Source organism: Lichenostomus cassidix, chromosome 2 (assembly GCF_008360975.1).
Source record: "Lichenostomus cassidix isolate B80296 chromosome 2, HeHo_3.0, whole genome shotgun sequence".
Taxonomy (NCBI): domain Eukaryota; kingdom Metazoa; phylum Chordata; class Aves; order Passeriformes; family Meliphagidae; genus Lichenostomus; species Lichenostomus cassidix.
In genome coordinates, this window is record NC_139482.1 from 127,056,580 (window position 1) to 127,082,881 (window position 26,302).

General features: G+C 36.8%; 1 protein-coding gene across 2 annotated transcripts in view; it reads left to right on the top strand.

Annotated features, from left to right (window-relative positions):
- The window catches only part of SLC26A7 (solute carrier family 26 member 7), a 68,071-nt gene extending 53,047 nt beyond the window's left edge, over nucleotides 1-15,024 (top strand). The window contains exons 13-18 of one of the 2 annotated variants that reach the window (XM_085053178.1): nucleotides 1,172-1,288; nucleotides 3,019-3,067; nucleotides 5,701-5,801; nucleotides 8,083-8,137; nucleotides 8,227-8,330; nucleotides 10,335-15,024. In XM_085053178.1, the coding sequence (XP_084909304.1) occupies nucleotides 1,172-1,288; nucleotides 3,019-3,067; nucleotides 5,701-5,801; nucleotides 8,083-8,137; nucleotides 8,227-8,330; nucleotides 10,335-10,370 (462 nt within the window). In that variant the 3' untranslated portion in view covers nucleotides 10,371-15,024. Of the gene's footprint in view, nucleotides 1-1,171; nucleotides 1,289-3,018; nucleotides 3,068-5,700; nucleotides 5,802-8,082; nucleotides 8,138-8,226; nucleotides 8,331-8,709; nucleotides 10,310-10,334 lie in introns of those variants that run through there. The other variant, XM_085053177.1, reaches the window with a different exon arrangement.
- The last annotated feature ends 11,278 nt before the right edge of the window (nucleotides 15,025-26,302 follow it).

Here is a 26,302-nt window from a genome sequence, read left to right on the forward strand (position 1 = left end):
GGAGATACTTTATGTGGTTTGTGGTGAAGATTTCCATTCCTGTTTTGCTTGAAAGTCTGTTGGGAAAACTGCATATCTTCAATGCAATCCCAAACAACTACTTAAAAAATGCTCTGTGTCAGCCCCACTTACTTGTGTTTGACTGTGACCTTGTTACATGACTTTTGTTAGGAAGAGAGGATTTTTTCACCTAGATTCTCTTGCACTTTTGTTTTCATGGTCACACAACCTGTGGAAAATTGGGAGTTCAGTAGAATCAACTTAATTCTACCTCCTACGAAACCAGTATTTAAGCATGTCTTGCTGCTGTCCAATATAGTAATATATAAATATTAATTTTCTTACTGGTTTTGGAAGGTGTTTTATAAGTACACCTTGAGAGTGAGAGAAATAGCCCTTGTTTTGTGCAAAATGTCTCCCACTTGTGCCTGGGGGTTTCTGAGCATTAGCTGGTGTCCTTCCAAAATTGTTCTGCTGTGTAACTTTTATGTTTTGAGCTGCACAGTCTGACTGAAAGTACTAGCAATATGGTTCTTACCATAGCTTATTTAGTGAAGTGCAGAGACAGGATAAGGTCGACTGATGGTTCTTGTGTAGATTATTGTGTTGGTTGTAGATATGTGCTGGTAAAGCTTTGTGTGCCACTCAAGATTGATCTGGATCCACTAAGTATTTTCATGGAGAACTATCTCTGTACTAAGGTCATCTTCAGATGAGCAAGATTAATATTGCCAGCTTTCACTAAACCACCTGCAGTGTTTGCCCTGAATCCTTGTGTACTTTTTTGAAGATGTGTTTGTGTAATAAAATATATTGCCTGTCTGCAAATGTTACCTTCCCTATAACTGGGGATCATACCAACTGAAATAGTGCCATTATAATTGCTAGCTAATAGTTCTTAGTATTATGTATCATGAGTATGCTTTTTTATGCTAACTAAAATTACAAATAATTTTCATTATATATTACTTATTGTATATTAATTATTACTTTTACTTGAGTTGTGTGTGAAGGCTGTTCAACAGAATTATCTGTTAAATCCTTCTCACAATCCAAAGCTCCTTCTAGGTTAATTTACAGGTATTTTCAGGATTTTTAAAGAAATCAGTCTGGAGTTTGGTCTCCAAATCCAAGATGACCTTTTCAGCATTGTGCTTCTTTCATTCCACAGGAATCGTTAAAACAGGTGAAAATAGTTTCAGTCAACAGCCCGTTAGTCTTTCTGAATGCCAGAAAATTTCACGCTGACCTGTTAAAGATAATCCAGAAGGATAGCATGAGCAGCCAGGTATGTGATGATGTAAACAAGGTGGGATGTGCTTTAGGCTTCAGTAATCACTGTGACTGGGTTTGAAGACTGTTTGCTTTCCTTGCATTTCTTAGAGAATGCAATCAGATACTGAAGTAGGTATAAAAAAGTAATATTAGAAATTATTCATTTAGAATAAAGCTAATCTTAATCATTCAATATGGACTATTTTCGTATTATTACTTGAAAATAATATCTCTACTACTTCTGCATGTGATCCTGTAAGAGACATTAAAACACTGATCCAAAACTCAAAAATTTCTGGAAGAACTACATAACTGCAGCTGTTATAAGGTTGGGATTTTAGAAAGACAATGAGTAGCTACAAATATGCTTGAATAAAATGTGATTTTATCTTTTATCCTGGAGATAACTCCACGAGAGATGGACACTTAATTTCTAACTATAATCTGAGGAGAATTAGGAAGAAAGTGGCTAAATTTTTTCTCCAAGGTATTGGTTTCTTTTCCTCTTTTGCACTGAGTGTATTAGAAAAATAAACAGTATACAAATTATGTATAACATGGTTTTGGAGAATATCCCCATAAGTATAGTATTTTCCAAGTTTATCTGCACATAACTGCTGCAACTTCACGTAGCACTTCCTAAAAGGAAAAAAATAAGTTATCATTTTTCTATATGTACCATGAAGACATTCCAATATTGTTCCATGTTTCCTGTAGACAATTTCATCCAGTTTGGCAAATTGGGCTGAGAAAATCACAGACATGTCTTAGATGGGTTGTTAAGACAGCAACGTGTCTACCACCTCTGCTATCCACTGACAAAGAGTTGTGCTGCTCATATATGCTTTGATGGGTTGAAATTCAGCTCAGAAAATGTGATGCTTTTTTCCGTTGGTTCTGCTAGGCTGACTGATGTGGATTAGTGTGATAAAAAGCCTCCAAACAGAGAGAAATTACTTAGGATTTGCATGGAATTAATTTATGAGTCAATTTAATAAGTTAATTTAATAAGTTAATTTATACATTACTTATGAGGGAGATTTTATCCTTTGTCTCTTCTGTAAGGTACTCAGCAGTACAGCTGCTTGAAATACTGTGCTTTTTAAAAAAAGGTTTTTTGTTGAATAAATGTCTTTCTGTAGCTCGTAGTGGGTGTGAAAAAATGCAGTTTCAATTTTGTTCTGTGCTCTATTTCTAGTTTTAACTCATTTTTCTATTGAGAACTTTCATATTAAAATACTTATTATAAAAATTCCCCAGATAAAGGTAATTATTTAATAAATTTACATGTCAAAAATATTCTTACAAAAATATTAGCATAGCAGATGAGATTCCAGCAAGTAGAAAATTAATCAAAAGTCAATCTGACTAAATCACTGCCTAGAATTTTTATTTTCAAGAATATTTTTCCCTTCTTTTGACCACTTCTTAACCACCCCCTGCTTCCCCAAAAGCATTGTGTCCAAAATATCCTTTCTGGTGAATCCAAACATGACAGAGGTTGAGTCATCTAAAATGAAATGCAAAATCTCAATTTGCGTATGTTTCTCAGTATTCTTCTAAAGTTATACCAGAAAATATTATATATCAAATAAAATGTTGCACAGAACGGGATTTTGGAGAGAATAAGTTAACTTTGATACTGAGAAACAGAATTCTTATGTATTGCATTGATTTTCTCTTGTTACTGTGCGATGGACTAGTTTTCCTTGGTATGTTAACAGTTTGTTCCTTTTATTTCAGTGTGAGCAGAACACATTGCTCTGTTCATTTTCCAATGGAAGTTGTCATGGTGAGTTTATTATCTACAAACGGTATTAAAGCCAAGATGGATGTAAGTGTGCAAAAGGGCTCCACATTTTTCTATATATTTCCAGGTGTACACAAGTTTTATGGAAACAAATATTTTCAGTTAGACCAAACATTCAATGAAGCATGAATGCTAAACAATGTTAAACTGTGTTAGCCTTGGCCTAACAAGTCCTGATTTTCATTCTGTCTTTGACTGACTTTTTAAGATTTCAAAAAGGGGGAACCCCATGAAAATACCTTTCCTACAGGAGTGGAAGGTTCGAGTGGAAGTCTCATTGCCCCTTACAGGGGGGTTGAACTAGATGATCTTTAAGGTCCCTTCCAACCCATAGAATTCTATGGTTCTGTGTCCCTGCTAATGGCACAGGAACAACTAACTGTGTGTGTAAAGAGACGGGAAACACTTCCCATGCTGTTGCCTGGACTGATCTTCAGACCAGGCTGAAGAGGCTGTTTGCTAAGCACTGGTCTTGGGGTTTTTTTGCATTCACAGAGTTTAATATTAGTATGAAAAAGTACAAGTAAGATTAGAGCCACGTTAAACCTTTGTGATCTTTACAGCCACATAGGAGAAAAATCTCAGAAAATGTTAATTGAATTGCTAGTGACACAATGACCACCAACATTATACAGCATATCAATATAATATATAATAAAAACCCCTAGAGATTTTCTTTCAATTAAGGATTAAGCTGGATAACTCCACTCTTCCCACATTTTGTAACACTTAAATCAAACCAGAGCACATACATTCCTATGGGAGAGCTGCAGCAACCTTTCGCAGAAGATACTGTATACAGATTACTTCATTGTGGATAGAATTAAAACTATTTATTTAAAACACTTATAAACACTAAGGCCTCAGTAGAGAATGTGATTTGGAGGCTGCTGTCTGAATGTTTGCATTTGTTAATTAGACTCAGGACATTTTTATGATACTACAGGGTTTAGTTTACTTGGGGGTGACAGTGCTTTGCTGCAGCATAGCAACCTATGGAAATGGCTACTGAAGGATTCTATTGACTGTATTGTAAAATACTATGTCTGACAAGATCTCAGTACATATTTAAGTCATCTTGAAGATGAACTGGTTTCTCATATTACAAAAGTGACAGAAAGCACAAGAACTATTTTCTGAAAGTCTAAGTCGTGCCTTGAGGACTTAAATGCTCTTGTTACCTGTACCAAGCAGCCTATAATGATCCTTCATGGGGTCTTTAAAACAAAACAGAGAAAAAAGGACAAATCCCTATAAAGAGAAAACCAAAATGTGGGTCTTAAATTTTCAAGAAGGAGGGGAGCATGAGGACACAATCCTTAAGTGTTATGGCAGTGGTCCAGGAAAGCATGGAAATTTATGTCTTTGTCAGAATATTTCCTTTCTCCCTTTGGGGAATACTGTCTGTATCAGCACCAAATGAAGTGGCTGCTCTTGCTCATGCCACTGATCCAAAGAGGGTGCAGCTCCGTACCTAACCCCCCATTTAGAGGCCAGGCAGCCTCCACTGCAATTAAGGATGCAGCAGGGAATTATTACACTGAGCCTGGGAGCTCTCATGGACCCTTTCTGGGTTTCTATCACAGTAATTTCAGGCAGGAGGTTCCCTTTAAAATTCTATATTTTTGTTTTTATTCTATTCATCTATTCATGCATGTTGGACAGTACGAAGACAGTAAATCTCTGGAGATGCAAGTCCAAAACTCTCTGCCTGTCAGACTATTGTCAGAAAGGAACTACCACCATTATAGATTTGCATCAAGGGGAAATTCCAAGTCTCCTCAATAATTTAAAATCTTTACCTCTGCTCTGCCAAAGCCATTTAGCTTAACTCATCTTTAAATTAAGAATTCTTTTCCTTCACGTTTTTTCTTTTTTTTTTCACTTGCATGCATTATAACAAACATTTGTTGACAGAACAATGTAAATAAGATGTGCATTATTATCTAGTTTCCCCTGTATGAAAGCCAGGAATCATTTATCTATGTGCTAGTTCAGGATGCATTTAGAAAAGAGAGTGTTTAGATTAAATACAAGGTGGCCTGAGGCTGAAGAATAAGACCTTTGCAAATCTTACCAACACAATTTTCTTCTCCAACATCAATCTGTCATATTAAAAAATCACCCAAACAAAAACCAGCATAGTAAAGCCTTGGAAAAATTAAATACTCCACTTTACGTATATTTCTTCCTTATGGGTGAATATTAAGCCATAGGCAGGTGTTTAGGTACTATGGAAATCAATGTCATATCAGAACTTACAAGAAAGATAGATATATTTACTGTGAAACCCATGAAAAATCTTCCAAATAAGCCAAGCTGACTCAAGGAGAAACTCAAATTTGAAGAAACAATTGTTTAATTCTTGAGACACAATTGCTGCCTAAGACATCTCATTAATATGTTCTGCCTGTCATTGCTTCTTTCCAATGCCCTTAAGGTTCTTCATTTGTGCTTCTAAAATGTGGCATTTGTTTGCCTGGTACCCCGGCATGCAACAGTAAAAATTTCACAGTGATAGTTTGGGCTTATTATGTTGAGCTATCATCATTCTTATAGCCATTTCTTGAGTATTCTCCCTTTTAACTGAAGTTTTTCATTTATCAAATATGTAGGTGAATCAGTGCAGCCGTGTCACAGTGAGCGACGTGTTTTGATATTAGACTGCAGTGGACTGAATTTCTTTGACTACACTGGCATCTCAGTGCTTCTTCAGGTACTCATGACATTAGAAAAATCCTGTATGTGTTATAAGTACACATATGAGCTATTGGGGCCAATTACTAGTCACTTCACCTATATTAGTGGATAAACATTTCACCCATAAAAACATGAACACAGATTTGGTATTCTACTGTACCATGTTTATATATAAAATTACATTAAAATATTTCTAAGTCTTTTGGACAGCAGTGCAAATTTACATATCTATATGTAATGAAGATGAGTTTCAGAGATTTTTTCCTTTTTTTTTTTTTAAAAGTAGATTGAGGTCATATTTGACCCTGCCACGTTAGTTGTAAAGGCATGTACGTGTAAATTCAACGCTTTAAAATTTCAGCTTTAATTCTGCGATTTTATCTGCATGTTCTGCTTTCTGCTAAGCCAGAGGTCAAAACATGATCTCCATCCTTCCTCCTGTGGGTAACATATCTTGCAGACTGGGTTCAGGCATTGCAGGAATTCCAAGATGCCCCCAGAAATCTACACCCAGTAATCACTGGTTACTGTGGTGAATGGAACTAAATCCTGATGGTGGCTGGCCACAGTTGGTGTTCCCCTGGGGCCAGTCCTGTTTAATATCTATTGATAATTTGAACAAGGGGGTCAAATGTACCCTCAGTCAGTTCACAGATGACACCAGGTTGAATTGGAGTGTTGATCTGCTGGAGGGCAGGAAGGCTCTGCAGAGGGATCTGCACAGGCGAGATCTGTAGGCCAGGGCAAATGGTAAGTGGTTCAGCAAGGCAACGTGCTGGGTCCTGCACTTGGGTCACAACACCACCATGCAGTGCCACAGGCTAGGGGAGGATTGGCTGGAAAGACATGGGTTAGTGGTGGACTTGGCAATGCCAAGTTACTGCTTGGGCTCAATGACCTTAAGGGTCCTTTCCAACCTAAACAACTCTGAGTCCATGGTTCTGCATAATAAGGAGTTCTATACAGTGGATAAAAAATTGTGTTGAAAAGCTGTTTCTTAACATTTCCATCAGGTCTGGAATTTAAAAGTTGTGTAATGAGTACAGAGTTAAGTGGGTATGGAAGGTTTGGTTTGCATAATTTTTCTGAGTAAGATAGAGGACTAGATTTGAACTTGGGTCTTAGCCCAGACCTTTTCTTGCCCTAACAATTTTCTCAATTTACTGCAGTTATTTCACAGTGAAGTAAGTGGGGCCTCAAAGGATTTTAAATTAAAACTACACATATAGTCAGGGATATAATTAAAAAGAAAACTGGAAAAATAAAGTAGTGACTCTTATTAGTAACTCTTTATTATCTATCTCTTCGAAATATAGGGCATTCAATAAAGTATTAATTTAAAAAAATTGTGAAACTGATTTCGAAAAGATCTTACAGACCTCCAAATTACAAATTATGTCAAAAAAGTGTTTGACAAATTTGTGAGAGGTAAGTCTGGGATTGGCTGTGAAGTGCACAGGTTGGTAGTGCAGCCTCTGGATAAATGTTTAGTCTAAAACTAAGTTTCTCAGAGAGGACCACACTCAACATGTCCTTGTTGTTACACTTCTCAAAATATCATCACTGATGCCAGAGATGGAAGATTTTTGAACTGAGTACGGTTTTTGGTCCATTTTTTAAAACAGAGTATTCTGATGGGGTTCTCACTGAATCTCTTCTCTCAGAATTTTTCTACTTCACATGGATTATTTAAATAGCTTTTTTTTGAAGTTGGAACTGCTTTGGTTATTCCCCATTTGGCAGAAAAATGCCCTACTCTGGTTTTAGAGTTATTTTTACTTTTTTACTTTTTAAAATTTTCTCTCTTATTAATATTTTGTCGCTATGGAGTTGAATATTTTCAAAGAAAGAATAAAGAACGGCTTACTGCTGAATGTAGCATGACAGTTATAGTGTTTTTTTGGTAAATGTTTCAAAGTTTCCTTGGTCTGATTAATGTCTATGTGGACTGGTAGTAAGCACTTGGTAAAGACACGGAAAAACATGCTAAAAAAAAAGAGAACTGGAAATAAAACCCCATAAAATTACAGTAAAAAATTCAAAATTGTTAATCAGGTTAAGTTTTAATTCTCAGCAGAGCTGCAGAGTACTGTGAAGAGGTGGTAGGAAATGTGAGTTTTGGTGGTGTTTGCATTATAGAAGGGCTCGCTCTGGTGGCTGCTGGCAGTACAGCTGCTGCAGCAGCACTGCAGGCTCTATCTACCTTGAATACTGGCTTTTTGTGTATCTTATTCTCTGTTGGTATTTAAAACCGGTTTGTTTTGGTTTTTTTTAATTTCTTGTTTTCAAACATATAGATTTACATGGACTGTAAAAACAGATACATCGATGTGTTGCTAGCACACTGCAAAGGCAAGTATCAGCTTACGGTAAAAATTTTAGCATGATGGTTTATATATCCTCACTACCTTATCAGTGCTCATGTGTTTGTTTTATTGCAGCTTCCTTGATAAAAGCAATGCAGTATGGTGGAAATCTTGACTCTGAAAATCCTGTGTTTTTTGAATCTATTTCTTCAGCAATTGATGCCATTCAGATTCACAGGGTAAGACTTATAAGCAGGAGTAGGTGAAACCTGGAAGGGCTTTTTGGATACTCACACCAATCTGTTGAAGTGTGGGAAAGTCTTATTTGCCCAGTGAACTTTTTGTGTAGAAATCTTTTATCTGTCTGTACTCTACAACTGGTCCTCAAATGCAGGAATGCAGTTTTCAGGTTTTTTGCTGTTAACACTCTCTTCCCATCTCAACAACTTCTTGATCTTCTATGATAGACCGAGAGGTGCTGTGTTGTGGTGCTTCAGTCTGGGCTCATTGTCCACTGGAAGGCCTTAGGTCATCTAGAAACACCTAACACAGCCTCTCGGTGAGACAAATTAACTCACACCCGGTTCTGTATTACTGAAACTGCACTTTGTCTCTCAGCCTGGGATGCTTGCAGCTGCTTCCCACAGCACTGCACTGGTCTTACTGCAACACTTCTGGATCCCCAGCAAATTTGGTTTGACCTAGAAATCTTGTCTCTGCCCTGCACTGTAGCATGCTCTGTTGGCTCACTGGTAGAAAGAAGGGAATTGCACAAGGTGGAAGAGAGAACTAGAGGAGAAGGGAGGCTTGAGCATCTATTTACTTGTTCAGTGATTCTTGCATGACTTTTTTAAAAGATTGTAAACCTGGACTTTCCTCTTGAACTGTGTGATCCTTTTCCACTGTCATGCCAGTCTTAGTGAGAGTGCGTTACAAGTAGTGTGCCTTCCAATAGTTTTACTTATGATTCAGACATGGCTAGAGCTTGGCTCAGAGCCTTCTCCAACAGACGTTAAACTCATCATGGTCTGTGGTTTGGTTGTTTCTTTTTTTCTTCACTTTGTATTTTACTAATTAAATCAGAGTTGCCTATGGACAAAACCACTTTCCATTGATTTATCCAGATTAAGGTGAGTTGGCACAGTTGGTGTAGCGAATTGACCAGAAAAACATGTTCTCTTCAGAGCTTTTCAACATTTTTCATTATGTTGACCTACAAAAAATAATTTACTGAAATGGTAACTGCAGGGCAAAAATAATGGGGTTGGCTATTGTATATTTTGTCTGGGTCTGATTAGATGAATTAGCGTGATTGTTGTGTTATAAAATGTCTGCATATTTTATTGACATTAATTAACCTTCCTAACATTCTTGTAAGATAGTTATGTACCAGCATTCCCATTGTATGGAAATGGGACATGGATAGACCAGGACAAATGTTCAAAATGAAAAGGGGGAGTTAAAGTCCACTTTTTCAGGAACCGATTGGTTGTTTCTACCAGAGCTGCTAAGCAAATCAAAACTCTGTTTAGTGGCTTAGCAGTTTAGTCTGAAAGGCTTGCATGCAGCCTCAAATTTTAAATGTAATTTTGAACAGTGTATATATACTGCTGATGCTTCTTCAGAGTATTCATAGTATGAGCTTTGGGGACTTTTATGTGGTCATTGTGTTTAACACCTGAAGATAAGATGAACAGGAGTGAAAAGGCAGGGTGACTGCAATAGCAGCACCACGCTGTAGCTACCAGTCTATGCTACTCCTCCTGCGCTTTTTAAGATGCTGAGGTCAGTAGGACTTTTGAGTGTTAACATGATGGAATAGGCAGAATAGGATAGGAAAAGAATATGAGGAAGGAGTTGGAGACTAACAGAAAGTGATTTGTTCTGATTTACATTTCAGCTTCTCCCAGCAGCAGGAAATAGACTTTCACTGTCAGAAAGGTAGAGGCAAGAGGGTTTTGTGGTTCATTTTCATCTCTGCTGCTGTTCAGAAATGCAAAGATGTTCTTATCTACATCCTCCAATGAAAATGTTGTGTCATTCATATTTTTATGTTTATAAATTGATAAGAAACTAGCCTGTTGCTTTATGCAGTTAATCTTAATCTTAATTAACTTTTTGCAATATTAGGTTTTATATTGGTGGCATTTTCAAGCTAGCACTCCTTCATCTCCTAATTTTACATTTTATTCTAGGAAAACATAATACTTTTTTTTTTTTTTTTTCTGTGTCTCTCAATTTAGAATTTCAGCAAGTTCAGTGAACAGAGTGAAGTGTGATGCCCACCCATTGAGTATGGCTAGTTTCATCTGCTCGTATTCAAAATGAACTACATCATGGCTTCTCCTGAACTTTTTTCTCCAGTGGATCTCATAGATGATCTTTTCTATGCCATATATATTTAGTACATTCAATAATGACATATCTGCCTTTCAGAAAGGAAATCTTTCAGCTGCCATCACTCAGTGAATGTTCATGCAATTGTTCTATGGTGGTTTTATATAATATTTTTATATACATTTAGATACAAATTATCAGAAAGCAGACATGAGGTACTGACTGTGTTTACCAGTGAGGTATATTCTTTTAGATATCTTTTATTGTAACATTAGTTGTAATATGCATCTGTAGTTTTGTGTATGGAATAGAGACATTACGAATTCTTAAAAGAGTATGTTGTAATTGATAGAGTATCCACAGGAAGGCATGTACCAATGCATCCTCTTTCTAATGGCTTTACTTACTCTTTCCTTTGTTCAAGATAGCCATTTGCAGTAACAGCATCATATCACAGCTATCAAATGCTTCCACTTTTTATACTTGGCTTTGTATGCTTTCTAATGCCTGCCCAGATCAATGGGAGAATTTGCAAGTATATGCAGAGAAGGCAGATGCATGTTGACTAAGACACTGGATTGCCTCCCCCTCTACAGCTATCTTGAGCTATTATGGTTTGCTCCATTTTCAAAGATATTCTTTAGCTCAGACTGAAGATGAAAGACTGGTAATATTTTTCCAAAACTTATTTTTTTTTCCAGCACAGAGTAGTCTGCATTTCCAGTTTGAGCTGTGATTTGTTTGGTGTTGAAATCTTCAGCTAAGGCAGCTGAGAGGTGATAGCAGAGACGCATAAAGTGCGTGCCACATTTCAGCCACAATCTTGATGTGCAGTACTGTGTGCAAGCAAAGTGGGTGGAGGAATTCACAGGTTGATTATTTGGTTTGTATTTATGGCTTGTCAGCAATCATATTAGATTATACTGTCACATCAGTATCATGTTATATGGCAACATATTGAGGCCTTCCAGTACCTGAAGGGAGCCTACAAGAAACATGGAGAAAGACTGTTTACAAGAGCATGTAGTGAGAGGACAAGGGGCAATGGCTTCAAACAGAGTGTAGATTTAGACTAGCTATTAGAAAAAGAATTCTTTACTGTGACAATGGTGAGGCACTGGAACAGGTTGCCCAGAGAAGTTATGGATGCCTTAAATCTGGAAGTGCTCAGGGTGAGGTTGGATGGAGCTTTTAGCAACTTGTTCTAGTGGAAGGTGTCCCTGGACATGGCAGGGTGCTGGAACTAGACGATCTTTAAGGTCCCTTCCAACCCACGCCATTCTATGATTCTATGTCTGACTTTTTTTCCTCTTGCCTTTGCTCCCTGGTGAACACCAGCAGTGACATGTGAGTTGAGCAAAAAGGAATCAACAAATGAGAAAGATAAGGAAATAGGACTTCTTTTTATCGACTTAAAAAAAAAAATCTTTGGAAGCTAAAGGTAAATGTATATGGCACAGCCATGATGGCTATCTTAGCACTACAGAGAGGAGGGAAGTACAAGGATGCTTTGTACAGCTGACACATACAGGCAAAATGTAGTGCTAAGCATTCTGTTTCCAGCAGCAGTTACATATGTATGCTTGTCTGGACCCTCCTTGCTCTGTCTGCCCAAAGCTGCTGCCTGCAGGAGATGATGTGTCTCACAGAGTGACTTTTGCATCTCTGCATAGTTAAGACATTGATAAACTTTTCCTCCAGTCTTGGTAACTCCACACTGCTAGATCATAATCTGAGAGAGCCACAGGGTTTTTTGCCTTTTCGATTATGAGTGACTCTTGCAGTTATTCCCTTATTAGTCCCACAGATGACCAGAAATGTTCAGCACAAGTTCTTCTGAAACTGCTTTGGTAATTACTATGCAAAAGGTTGATAAGCAGCTGTGAGAAACTCATTATAGACAGGAGAAATAAATTCTGTATACTGTCCCAAGCACATTAATTTCAGATGCTGTAGTTGATTGCAAATGGCTCATTACATCACTGGACTCAGTAACAGGCTATAACATTTGATTAATAATTTCCTCAAACAGTTTTAGTAATTTATTAACACTTTAGAAACTATTTACAATGTACTTTATTCGTAGAACCATCAATTTTATGTCACAGCTGAATGGAGATTTCTACTTAACTGCAAACTGATTGAATAAATGGTATCTTTTCTACTAGGTTCAGCATTTATTCTTTGTCGGCTAAATGTTTTTTCTGAATATTTACAGATAAGTTGATTAATGAAATAGTTAAAAATAGGGTCAAAGATAACATCTACCAGGAGCCGTTTAGTTTTGTTCTGAATGATCTTGTAAATGGAACAACACAGATACTTTTAAAATTCCTTGTAGTATTAGCCTTTAATGAAACCCTCTGCGTTAAATGATCAATTTTGTAGTGCTTATCAAAATAACTTCCAATTTTTACTGCTTTCAATAGGAATAAGTTTTGCCCAGTTAAATGACTATTTTAGGGATGAACATTTATCTCGCATTAGTTCCAACCTTCCAATACTGGGCTTTGGAATACTTGTAATATTTCTGTAATCTATTCTGCCATATATAATTAGTCTAAATAACTTTCCATTTCTGAGAGTACACATTATTAATTATATTCCCTGTCTGGCAAGGGACATCACTTAGGATAGTTGTTTCTCAGCAGAATAGAGTGTTTAAGGGACACATGAATATAGCTGCCCTTTCAATTTTTTCTAAAATATCTGTACTGTGTTTAAGCTCTGTCAAACCAGAACTGCTCTACAGAACTACGGGCAGTGAGTGAGGGAAGGTCATTTCTTTTTCACCATTGACTTAGAAAGGAAAATTGGAAAGTACTTCACTACTGACACAGTTTCCATTTCTCCACCACCCACCCTTCTGAGATACTGATGTTTACTAAACACGTGATTGCACTTTGCCTGTCTTCAAATGGCCAGGATGCCATGCCATCAGACCTCATGGACCGCCAGATCACTGATTGCTCTGCGGGTGGGATGGGAATTGCTTCATGTCCTCCCTGAATTGCTCTCTGCAAATCCCTGGAGATGGTGTGTTTGTGCCACTCACAGAGTCAACTGAGAAACAACTGCTTAATTCTTTGGTGAAGATTTAAGGAAACAACGTCAACCTTCTGGATTAAGTTTTGGAGGCAATTCCCATTACCAATTTCAACCCTTCCCTCAAAATGCTTTTTTATATTGACTGTCCACTGGCTTCCATCTGGCTCTCAGAAAGAATTATTATGTAAATACATGGAAGCCCAATCCAAAACATCACAATTAGCTTCACTGGAATAGAATAGAATGGAATGAAATAGAATAAAGTACCATTTGAAAGTAACCAACAGTGATCATCTAGTCCAACTGCCATTATTATAAAAGAATATCATAATTAGAAAAAACCATACTTATTCTTCTGATCCAGAAGAGTGAAAGGAGCCAAACTCATCCTGCAGCAAAGAGCCTGCCTGAAGTCTGTGTGTCCTTATGGCTGTGCAGGCCCTGGCCTCACTATCCCAATGTAGGTGAATTACAGTCAGAAACAATAAGAGGTTTAGTTATTTTTGCCCTGCTGAGGCAGACATTCATCTCTGTACCTTCAGCTTTATTTACCTGGACAACCCCAGGGACTTTTCAGAATAATGCAAATTTTTTTTAACTGTGGTTACATTTGTGAACTTACACAGGGTTAGCAATATGAGCAAAGTGTGGAGCACTTTCTGTCCTAAGTGATTTCTACAGGTGCATAAGAGAGAGACTGCACCTGCCAGCAGAGGCTTGAGGAGGTCTCTCATTTACAAACAGGTTTCAAGTAATTGAACCACTGAGTTTACTACTCTTAGTAAGCAATTCTGAAAATCTAACAATTCGCTCTGATTCCGGTATGTATACTTATATGCTCAGATTTTACACTGCAAAATTCAATATGTATGTCACCTAGCTTTTGAAAATCAGTGCTACTGTTTTGTACTTTTGATGTATTCTGCATTTCATAGCAGAACTTTAAGAGAAGATTGTTTTCCAGAAGATGGTCCAATGTTATCAGAGATTATATATTTGCTTATGTGTTTAGGAATTTTTAGTTATTTTTAGGAATTTATTCTATATTTTAAATAGTACATCATGTGAGTGTTTTTCTCAATATTTAAGATTTGCTAACCAGAGTATATTAAAATGGCAGTCTGATCATATGCTTCTTATAGAATTTGTTTCACACATTCTAAAACAAAGCAAGCAATGAGGTAAAAAATAGAGAGCAAACTGATGTTAAAGAATAAGTATAATGGCAATTAAAAATTAGGCGTAAAATATGTAATAAGGAAAAGACTGTTAACATTATATTTATGCAAATTGAATGTTTCTAATTCTTGTCATATGTCTTTCATTTTAAAGGTTATTTGCCCTGATTCTATGATTCAAGTGTCACAAGGTCTGGCTGTAGCTGCTTTGACATAATTTATTTGACAGCTCTGTGTATCATAAATATATAATGTAACAAGGAAAGGTATCTTCACTGTTGAATAAAAACATTAATGTGTCAATACTGTGTTTGAATACTGTTTGACATTTACTAGTTTCAAAAATAAAGTACACAGTATGCCTTGAAAATATGGCATTCCTATTTTTGGAAGATACTTTCTTTGTCTACAGAAACTCATAAATAAATGAAGGAGCGCAGTTCCAGAGTGCATGCTAAATGGCGCCTTCATCATTAAGACAGATTTTTAGTAAAGATCACATAATCTCTATGTTTCCATATGTTTTATAATGCATTTAATTATTTTTCTTTTTTCAATTCTGTGTATTAGCATATGCAAGAATAAATTTATACTGAAATAAATTGGAATATAAGATAATTTGTATGTAGAAGGAGGAAAATGCCCTCATTATTTCAATTCTTTTTTTTTTTTTTTTACATTCTGTGCTAGCCAGTTTGTAATGAGATACGTTGCTTTCTCCAACCTCAAAATGTATTAAATCTTAACAATGAAATAAGAGAAATTGCCTTACATTCAGAAGTTTTATTTCCTCACAGCTCTTACAGGAGTATGGCATATAACAGACATTTTTACCTCTATAAGAAATACAGAAATCTTGGTCCAATTTCTACAGTATTACCTCTTTGCAAGCACAGTGTTTTGAATAAGTCTTTTTTTAATTGTCATTTGCATCTACAGATGGTGCACCTCATATCCAATTGGCACATGCTGATGGTACTGCTTATATACAGTCTGTGGCTTACCTCAGTAAAGAGGAAATGATGGGAAAAACTTCCCACAACCTCCCAATAACTGTGATGACATTAATGAAAAATGGATTGACATATCTTGAAAAATTTGGCCTTGAAAGTAGCAGCTTAATTTTTCAAGCCTGGCAATTTATGAAAGCGTTTGCTTCTACCAAAGTGAATGCAATCTCTACTTTTTTTTTTTTATTTTACAGTGGTTTACAAAAGTATAAACAATTCACAGCACCATAAATTCCTACGTGCTAGACAGCTAAATATTCTTAATCTTGATGACATAGCCTATTTTCTAGAGGTATCCTTCCCAATTACAGTCACACAACAGCAAGAAAACCTCCAAGTTATCTCACTTTGGAGTGAGATAACTGAGAAAATATAATTTTTTTCATTCCCAGAATGGGCATATGGAAGCCCAAGATCAACTCTCACCAGGAACCTGAAAGGTAGCTTGAAGTGCAGCTTCTTCCCTACTGGGAATCCTCTGGCTCCACAGCAGTTCTGGAGAGCATGACATGCAAAAGCAGAGAAATGGCTGCTCGGTTAATTTTTTTCTCATGTGTTTTCCAATGAAGAGGTCTTTTTTTCTGAATACATTCAGGTGGTTAATAATTAAGAAGGACCAAGACAGTGGCTCATGTTGTTGCTCTGACTGACTTAATGATGATAAATATTTCTCATTCCAATTGTGCTTTGATTGTGGTGCTGTCGCAGTTTAAAAATGCAGCAAAATCTCAGGAATTCTTGAAAACTCCACAATGCTGAATTAACCTATACCCTGTATGTTCACTTAAATCCCTCAAAATATATCCCACTACTTTGGACATAGTGTCTTATATTCCATTTAAGAAGCAAAATTATCTGCTCCCTTAATTGTTACATGTAACTAATAGTTGCAAGATTTTGGTGAAGGTGCTTTTTGCACATTTGTTCTCATTTGTAGGTCCAGGTAGTATAGTCAAAAATGTTTGCTGCTCATTGGGCCAGGAAATGAGGTCTCAGTTCACAGGCAACAGTACTGGAATTGTGGGTTGATATTACAGAGTGGGTAGTCTGTAATCCAGAGTAAATTAAAAATTTAAAAATCTCTCAGCATTTTGCTTCAAATTCCTTGCTTTCATCTCTCTCACTGTAACTTTTTAAATCTCAGAAAATTCATTACTTTCTGGTTTAGCTTGGTTCCTACAGCCAAAGTCTTAATTCACAATACCTCCATGAAGGAAGATATGTTTTGAAAGAACAAGGGCCATCATAACTTATCAGTTAGGGGACAAAAAGCATTTTTTTAGTTCTGGAGTGCTTCCAGATTTTAAATATGTTTTGGAATATTATATTTGCAACCTGCAATTTGTGATTATTTTTATCTTATTTTTAGTAATAAAATTGTGTTTAAATCTGCTGATCACAGCTCAGGTTTGGTGCTGGCTTGGCTCCACTGTTGCCTTGATTTCATATGTCTCCAGTATACCCCTAGTCTTCAATTCCCAATCCCGTGAAACAGAGATGGTGACTTACAGGTGACCCATGATGCTCTGCAGACCTGAATAATTTCCCAACACTGCCATTGATCACAGGATCATGTGGTTTTAGAAGCATTTCAGTTACTTCATATCAGTAAGAGTCTGGGGTTTTTTGGGGTCAGACATCTTTTCCAGACCAAATGCTGCGTTGATAACTGTTTCATTCATATAAGTGTGAAGTACAAAGCTCACATCTGCCTCTTTTCAGCCTTACATACTACACCTTTTCAGATAGACAAGTGGTCCATAAGGAGTAACAGGTGTACTCCAAATATTGCCACCTCCATGTTATGGGCAGCCCTTGCAAATACTGCACTCAAAGCACTTCAATCATTTCTCCATCATTGTCACCACTCAGATACTTCACCAGGATCCACCTGGGGTAATGGCAGCTCCATTCATGTCAGGCATCAAAGAAAACTTAGCACAGGACTAGAAGCGCACAACAAAAAGAAAGCAAGTTAAAGGGGAAACACTTTCAGTGAAAAGATTAATTTCAAACTAGGATAACAGTTTTAGAATAACCAGTCCATTATGACTAATCAACAGTTAGCTATGGCAATGTTGATGGAGTTTCATGGGGACATGGTGCCCTGTGCCTTGGTGTGTTCCTCCACTCTGTCCGTGCAAGGGAAGGCCAAACCAGGTGGTGCAGTAGAGTCTTCAGTACCCTCAGTACCCTTCAGAACTGCACTGAGATGCACTGCCCTGGAGATGTGCAGGCACCACACAGAGGAAAGCTGTGACCCACTTAGCACATGGCAGCCAGGGGTTAGGGTTGGTAGATACACCATTGCACCTTTTATCAGGAGTGAGACATCCGTGTAGGTTTGGGCAGCTGCTGAATCTGTCTTTATTAACATGGCTCTCAGCTTAGAATGGCATCATCCTGCCTGCCTGGGCTGTGTGCACCAAGGTTTGGTCTGAGAACTTGAACCAAGTATTGCCAGATCACCAAAATCTACTGTGCCCAAGTCTGGACTCACCTCAGGAAAGTACCTTAACTCTTCTATGGTTTCTCCTTCCTGTGGACATTATCCTGCTGCATAGAAAAGAAAGCAACAAGATTAACTGGTGACAAGGGCAAAGACAGCAGAGGACATGAGCTCGCAATCTAAGTTTCTGGGATCCGGTCTTCCTAATGGTGGTTTAACATTAAATATATATATATTCCTGGGAAGAGGGAATGGTACCCAGAAGTTCCTCACTTCTATGGTTTCCCCAGGCACTAAAATATGGTGTCTCCTTTTGCCAGGCAGCCCAGTTCAGGCTTAAACTCTTTGTGGCATAGTTTTGTTGTAAGGTATCCTCACCCACCAGTAGGAAGGTTATTGTCCTGAAGGTAAAATGGTAGATGTGAATTTTGTCAGCCTGAGAAGGAATTTGTTTCCGGATTTCTCAACTCATATGGCAAAACCTGGGCTATTGTATTGAAGGTGCTGCTCTAGCTTATGCATTAAATGAGGACTAGCAATGTTAGCTCTCTGCTGTCAACACAATGGACACACTGGAAAAATCAATGAGAAGCATCTTTATATTTCTGCAAGGAGTAGGGGAAATGTCTCACTCCATGGTCTGGTCAGCTATGGACAACTCCGGTGCCACCAGAGCCACAAGTCTGGATAGTAGGTAAAAGCAAATGAAGTGTTCTAATATCTAAAGTCATAAGCAATTGCCAAAACCTTTTACTAGGTGTTTGAGGTACTTCCTCTGCCCACGCAGTTGTCAAAAAGGAAAAGAAAACAAAGAAAAAAGCTGATATTTCACTCTGCAGCATGTGAAGTGTTCCTGCATCAGTGATTTCTCCCCCATGGAACACAACAGGTAAGTCTTGGTGACAGTCAAGTTAAAGGGTTTTTTTCCCCTTCAGTTTCCTGGCATTTGCAAATTTAAGATAGATCCTTAATGTTATATTAACATAGATTTTTATGTGTCAATTAACAGATAAATTCATTATGAAAACTCATTTAGGAAAGGGCTGACACCAGACAAAGCCTCGAGGCAGCTGTGGAGTGCTGGGATGAAACATCTGCTCCATCGAATTGCACTCAGATGCTCCCATTTCTTGGCTGTTCACCCCTGCTCTACAGCATCTCAAGCAGCCATTTACCTCCTCAGGACACACAAGTTTGGACACAAGACCCACAAAGGCCAAATGTTTCCATCAATTCTCCCAGGCATAACCAGCTAAAGAAAGTTGTCAAGATATGCAATCCTTTGACATCATGAAAGAAAAAAAAACTGTACAAGCTACATGGCATGTTCATCTTTCACATGAGATTTGCTTTTGATGACTTATTTACTCAGTATTGAATTTGACAACCATCTCAAATATTGAATCTACTTTTGGAACCCACCTATTTTCTGTTATGGACCCCATTTGCTATTTTAGCTAACGTAAAAATGCCTTCCATTACTAGCTGTGTTGCTTCTCATGACATAATAAAAATTGACTCAGAAAGTAGCATATGCTGTTATCACCCATAATAGATCAGCCACATCTCAAGGATTGGAAGCCAAAATTACCATTTGGCATGTCTGTAAATTCAAATATAACGTCTGTCCCAAGTTGAAAATTAATGGCATTTTATCTATTTTATATATATATATATATATCAAAGGCTTTGCTTTCACTACTGCCATAAAAGATTTTTCATTTAGTATTTGTGTTAAAGTAATTCTCCGTGGGTGTTTAATGTTGTTGAAGAGCTCATCAGGCTGCAATTTTTAAAACACATCTCCTTCTGCCTCTCTGCAGACTGTTTCCTCCACTTTGAGGTTCAGTGCTTCCAGAAACATAGAGCCGGGAGAAGGTCCTGAGAAGCTGTTTCTCTGTCTCCCTGTCCCAAGGCAGGACCCACTAAACCATTTCCAACAGTTATTTCTTAACAAAATAGAAAACAATACTAAAATATTATACATTTATACATGTACACATCCCTTTGTGAATGCGTAGTGTACATCAAAAATTCTTCCTTATCAGTTGGTACGATTTAGCTTTAGTTTTTAAAGGGCTGATAATTCAGAAAGGGGCAATTACTGAGGATGAACCTTGTCTGAGCACTTTCAGAACAGAAAGCTCCCTGACCACATTCAGATTTCCATGTGTATACATGACAGAATCAGTCTTTTCATGAGTAGCTAATTTCTTACCTGTAGCTGGGGTGCATTTCCAACAAGAGCACAAGTGGTGGGTTTTTTTACACAAGTGTACAGACCTTTCTTCATCCTCTGCCACTCGTGTTTTTGATGAGGATTTCTATTTGACGGCTATAGTTTCTAAAAGGGACAAATTATGCGTCCAGTGCTGCAAACCTGCCTGCAATGAACGCCTTTAGATATCAGTGGAGCTTTCACATGGCAGATGGCTCCCTAGGATTGAGCTCTACATAATTTTGTGATATTTTAGCTAGGGATATTTTAGTGGCTTTTTCCCTATGCATGACAGCATGATTTGCTAGCTGCTAGAAAATGTCATCAGACATTTTCTCATTCCACAGTGAAACCTTTGGATTTTGGTTTTTTTGAATGAGCAAAAATGTTTTCTTTCCCTGTTGTACAGGACACTCCTTTCCGATGAAAAATATTTCCAGATAGAAACAGTGACAGTAGAAGGGTAAAAAGGTAAACCACCCATGTTGTGATTCCAAATATATGTAAAGCCAAAAGAGGGGGAAGAGGTTTTGCTAAAAGCCTTTAAACAAATGTTCTATTATTAAAAATGCTTCCATCCCCTAAAATCCTTGAGAAGGGCTTTCTAATTATTTCATTTTTGGTGTCATCTGATTTCTCCTACAATACAATAAATGCAAAAATATGATAAATTGACCAAGTTGAGCTTTTTTGCATTTGTTCAAAAAGGATGAATTCAATGATGATTGTATGTCAGTCCACGTCTAGACTACTCCTACAAAAGCACAGCTAAAAAAAAAAAAGTTACTCCAAACCTCTCTCTATTTTGCTAGCATTTGTTTCAGTCCCAAAAAGAATTAATTCACTATCTCAGGCCAGGCCTGTATCTGCACACAGAGATTGCAGTGGATTATTTTGCACTAGTTTTGCCTATGGACCCTTCAGGGAACATTCTCCTTCAAGCTGGTCACACAACTGGTTAGGGGTAATAAGACATGTTCTAACCAGCTACTATAGTACTTAAAATGTACTTGCATGTCCAACAGATGTTTAAATTCTAAAGACCTGTCAGCGAGTGCAGTAAAGGTTACCTCGGTCCCTGGCAGTCCATAGAATGAAATAGCAACCCTATTTAGACAGTTTACATTTCCCAGTGGGTCATTCCCATAGAAGATATATGTAACTATGAATTACTATCTCTGGCTAGTAAGGCTGATTCTGCTGTCAATTTGTTTGAATTTTTTTTAATTCTAAGCATCTATGTCTGTATTCTGAAGCAAAGCAAATATTCTGAATACATCTCACTCCATCCTAGATTTTGTAGTCTGTAATATCATTTACGGCACACACAGATAGACAATCCCTTTTGTAGTTTTTTGCCATTCTGTTCTTGTTAATAATTATTCCCTTTCAATCTTTCCACTTGTTTTCATAAGGCATTCCTTCTTTGACCCTTCAGTATGATGGATATTCAATAAAATTAAAATTAATGTGGCTTCCTTGTTTCCTTCTTTATACAACAGTGTGATCAATAATATCATCTGACTTCTGGAGACAGGAACTGTTAGTAAACCTTCCTTGCTGCTCTTGGCTGAACAGTTGCCTGGCATTGCAGCATGTAAGACATTGCAAATTACAGAAAAATAGTGGCTATCTTTAAAAATATGGTGATACAACAATGATTTTAACAGCAGGATATTTTGATTCATTGTTCACACTCACTGTTCACATAATAAACACTTCAGGATTTGAGTCTGGGTTATTGAAGAGGGTTTTTTTTGTTCAAAAGAATTCTTAACCACTGTACCAATGGTACTCTGAGCCAGACACTTGATCAGAAAGGTCTGCAGCCTTGGGGGACTACTCAGACTCCCACCTGAGATCTCCAAGCAAAATTTCATGTGCTGTTCTGCCTGAGCATGGAAATAGGAAAAATCCTCACTAAGAAAACAGCACTAGGCATGATAATGGGTTGCGCTTTTTTTTTTTTTTTTTTAATAATCTTGTATCAAGACAAGAAAAACTTACAAGAAAAGAAAATGGATAAGAATTTGCTTTGGCAGTTGAGAATCATGAATGTGTTTTGCATCTGGTAACCAATATAGCCAGAGTGGAAGAGTGCTCATTATTGCACCAGTGGCAAAAAGTCAGGACATGAAGAGTCAATAAGACCACATTTAGAAAATTAGGGAAACAGGACCTTAAGGAAGCACTCTAAGGCATAGAGGCACTCCATTTTTGCTAATCAAAGAGGCATTGCAAACTTGACTGACATTTATTTTAATGAAAGACTTTCATTTTTGTCCAGCTCCTTCACAGCATTCAAAACTGTGTAGCTGAACTCTGAATAGTATAGTATTTTGTGCTGAAGGTCTGAATATTTTTTGCCAACAGAGAAATCAATGGATTATGCATTCCCATTTTTCAAACCCTGTCCAGCCAGTGTAGGTGACCTCTTGTTTTCAGTCACAGACTTGTGGACGTAAGCTAGTTCATGAAGATGAAAAGGGAATTAATTTTGCTACAGGATTACTACATCCAATTTAGAATTCTTTTCAGAAAGTTTCTGAACCAGAGCAGTAACTTCTTTTATACATTCACTTCAGAATGTCTCCCATTTCCTAAATATACAAGAACTGCTCTTCATATTTTGGAGGAACCTGTTTATTGTCATCTAAGTAGAAACTTTCACATACACATGTACAATATCCTAGAAAGAGGCAGTCTCTTAGTCTCCTTTTATAGTCTAAAAAATACATATTGTATTATAACTTTAAAACTCATATATCCATTTAAGTTTGTCTCTGCTGGGGTCCTTAAAAAGTTTAGTTAGTGTAACTTACATCAGAATTCAATCACAAAGTAGAGAAAATAAGGAATATTTACTATCAGAGGTAATATTTTCTGAAATTTGGAAACTCTTTTTTGTGGAGTCACATCTGGAATAAAGGCAACAGTGTTGTATTCTCCAATCTGAGATTTGAGGAGAACTAGGTCTTACCATGGCATAAAGGACAGAGCATCCCTGGCCATCAAAAACTATCATCAAAATTCACTGACCATCAAAAACTATCATCAAAAAAGTGCTAGATTTATGGATTTAACCCTTAAGAAGAGTTGATGTGCCTGAGATATTCCCTGCCCTGCCTAGCAGGTGAATTGTGACAGTACCCAACAGTATCCTAAACCAGAGCTGGTTAAAGAGAGGGTAAGTACAGCAGAACAAATTAATTCTTATATTTTATTTTAAAAAAACCCTTTGCTTTTATTCTTTGAGAAAGGATTGGGCAGGGGAAACAAAATGTTTTGATTTTTAAACGCCCCTTGTTCTACCAGTTATACTGATTTGGTACCTGAAACATGAAAGCGAAGTGCTTTTTGTCCACCAGAAACAGAAAAAATATTTAGAGTTTTTATTTTAATTTTTGTACCATTAATTAAAAGCATGAACATTTTTAAATTCTTTTAAGAAAATTTCATGTTAATTGCAAAATAATTTTTCACTGGGGAAAATATTTTGATAGAATGTTGTCAATTTAGCCTGATGTAAATGAGAATTAAATCCTTCCATGTTGCTAGAGAATAACAATGATGTAAATGAAATTATTATCTACTGGGGGAAAGCAAGTTTAACTTATGGGAGATAAGAGCCTCCGTGGCTGTTCAAACCCTTAACATCCTTCCAAAAGTCCGAGTCTGAGTTGCATCAAGTGTTTTAGCTGCTTACAAGATCTGGATTTTAATTCGGAGGATGGAGCTGTCTTGACCAAAACTTCTGTGGTGTTGTGTCTCCAAGTTGTTATCCTTTCCAGGAGATGCTAACACAGGCAGATTATGAATGGGTGACACCTTTTAATACTCTGATGCTGTTCCATGAATTTATACTGAGCTGAACTTTTTTTTTTTGTCATCCATTAATGATAAACAGCAACTCAATTAAGTAATTCATGTATTTCATGGACTGTCAATATTGAAAAAACATGATTTTTGGTGTTTTGTACCTAATTCTTACTAACATTTGAACAACAGACCTGTAAAGATTCTCTACTTCTTTGATAGTTACTTTGAAGAATGCACAGCTATGTTTGAACTCTATTACCAGGAATGAAATGCAAAATAAATATGCTCTTAATCTAAGAACAGAACTATGCTCTATTTACAACAGATGCTTATAACAATAATATTGATTATGTAATCATGACTAACATTATTGATTCCAATAAATTTTTGGTATTTAAGGACATTCCTGCTGAAAACTCTATGTACTCAATTTGTGTTTGAAAATGTTTTAAAAAGATGAACTAAAACTGAATAATGAACTCTATGGATATTTCACTGACTAACCAGACTTGTGACTTGCTATCTGAGAGAAACAGAAAAAAATTTTATGTAACAGCTTCCTGATAAAATTGCAATTTCATTATTCTCAAAATAAGCTATTGATTTTGAGCAAAAATACCATTAAAAAAACGTAAAACCAAAATTGATTTATTCTCTAATTGGTTTCATTTACTATCCTATTCAAATGCATTGAATATCGTGCTTTACATATAGCATACATATTAGCTCAGAATTTTTACAATTTGAAACAGAATGATTTTATTTTGCTGGAATGATATTATTGAGATTAGAATACAGTAACAATAGATAGATTGCCAAAATAGATTGCTTCAATGAGCATGTACTAAAGATTTCTAGAATTTTTATTTAATGACAAATTTCAGAATTTCATCTCTCCACTTAAGTTAATTCAAAGAACAAAAAAAGAAGAAAATTAGTGAATGGCACTGTGTAATAATAGAAATTAAAAACTATGAAAAATGGTCTTGGGAAATCTTGGTCATAGGAAGCTGCGTGAAGACGGGCATTTCTTATTGTATTAACAAATCTGCATATGTGCATGTGTTAAATAAAACCAAGGATTTGGGCCTGACAGTTAAAATATTCAGGGATTCATCCTCTGTATTGTCTGAACTTGTAGAGTATATTTATCACCTTTATGAGGGCAAATAATTTATATCTACTCTTCACTTGACCTGAGCCACTAAAGTGAACGGATTACCATCAGTTCAAGTCAGTTTTTACAAAGACCCTTTTCACTGACAGTGCACTGCTCCAACACAATAACCTAACAAAGGCCCCACATAAAAGACTTTGTAGTGTATTTTTAGGATACTTTGTATAATTTTGATCTACTTCAGTATACTCTGCATACCTTCTCCGTGTTGATATTATTTGAGTTTTAAGTACAATGGACTTTGTATAAAACTACAGAGGAATGAAATAGGGAATTAAAGGAAAAAAAGAAGAATCCCTTCAATGCTTTCATTTGTGGTCAGTCACCACTGTACTCCCTCTCATTTCTTTTGAGATTTGTAGCCAAGCCGAGATCTATGGCCATCTGTTTTTAATCTCTATTCAGGATGATAGTCTGTGATCAATGAACTCTAGCGACAGTCTATAGAGAAACTGCAAATCTTTTCGGGATAATTTCCAGAGGATAATAATATTCACAAGAGACTTCTTTTGCCTTCCTTATCTCCAACTACAGTTTTTCATAAAAGAATGGTATCATAGCTGCCTGTTCCAACAATTGCTTCTATCATGATGCATTATTGCCAGCAAGCTAAACAATTGAAGTCATAAATCTTTGAGCTTTTAGCTATGCTACCACAGCCCAAAGGAGATTCTGTGACACACAAGTGAGCTAAAGAGAGTCAAGTGACTAAATGCAAGAGGTGAAATGGGACAGAAAAGCTTTCCTTCTAATATATTGTCTGGATTTTCTTGCAAGAAAAACATACATGAAATAAAGTTCCTTCGCAAGTCTGAAATAAAACAGTGCACTTGCTTCAGTTAATGCCCACCAGACACCAACCATACTGACAGAAAGGAGTAATGCTACTAACTGTACATTACATTCAGAAACACATATCAGCACAAAATAATAACTACTGGTTCCTGTCCTGCGGCCCATTGACTTGGCATCTGC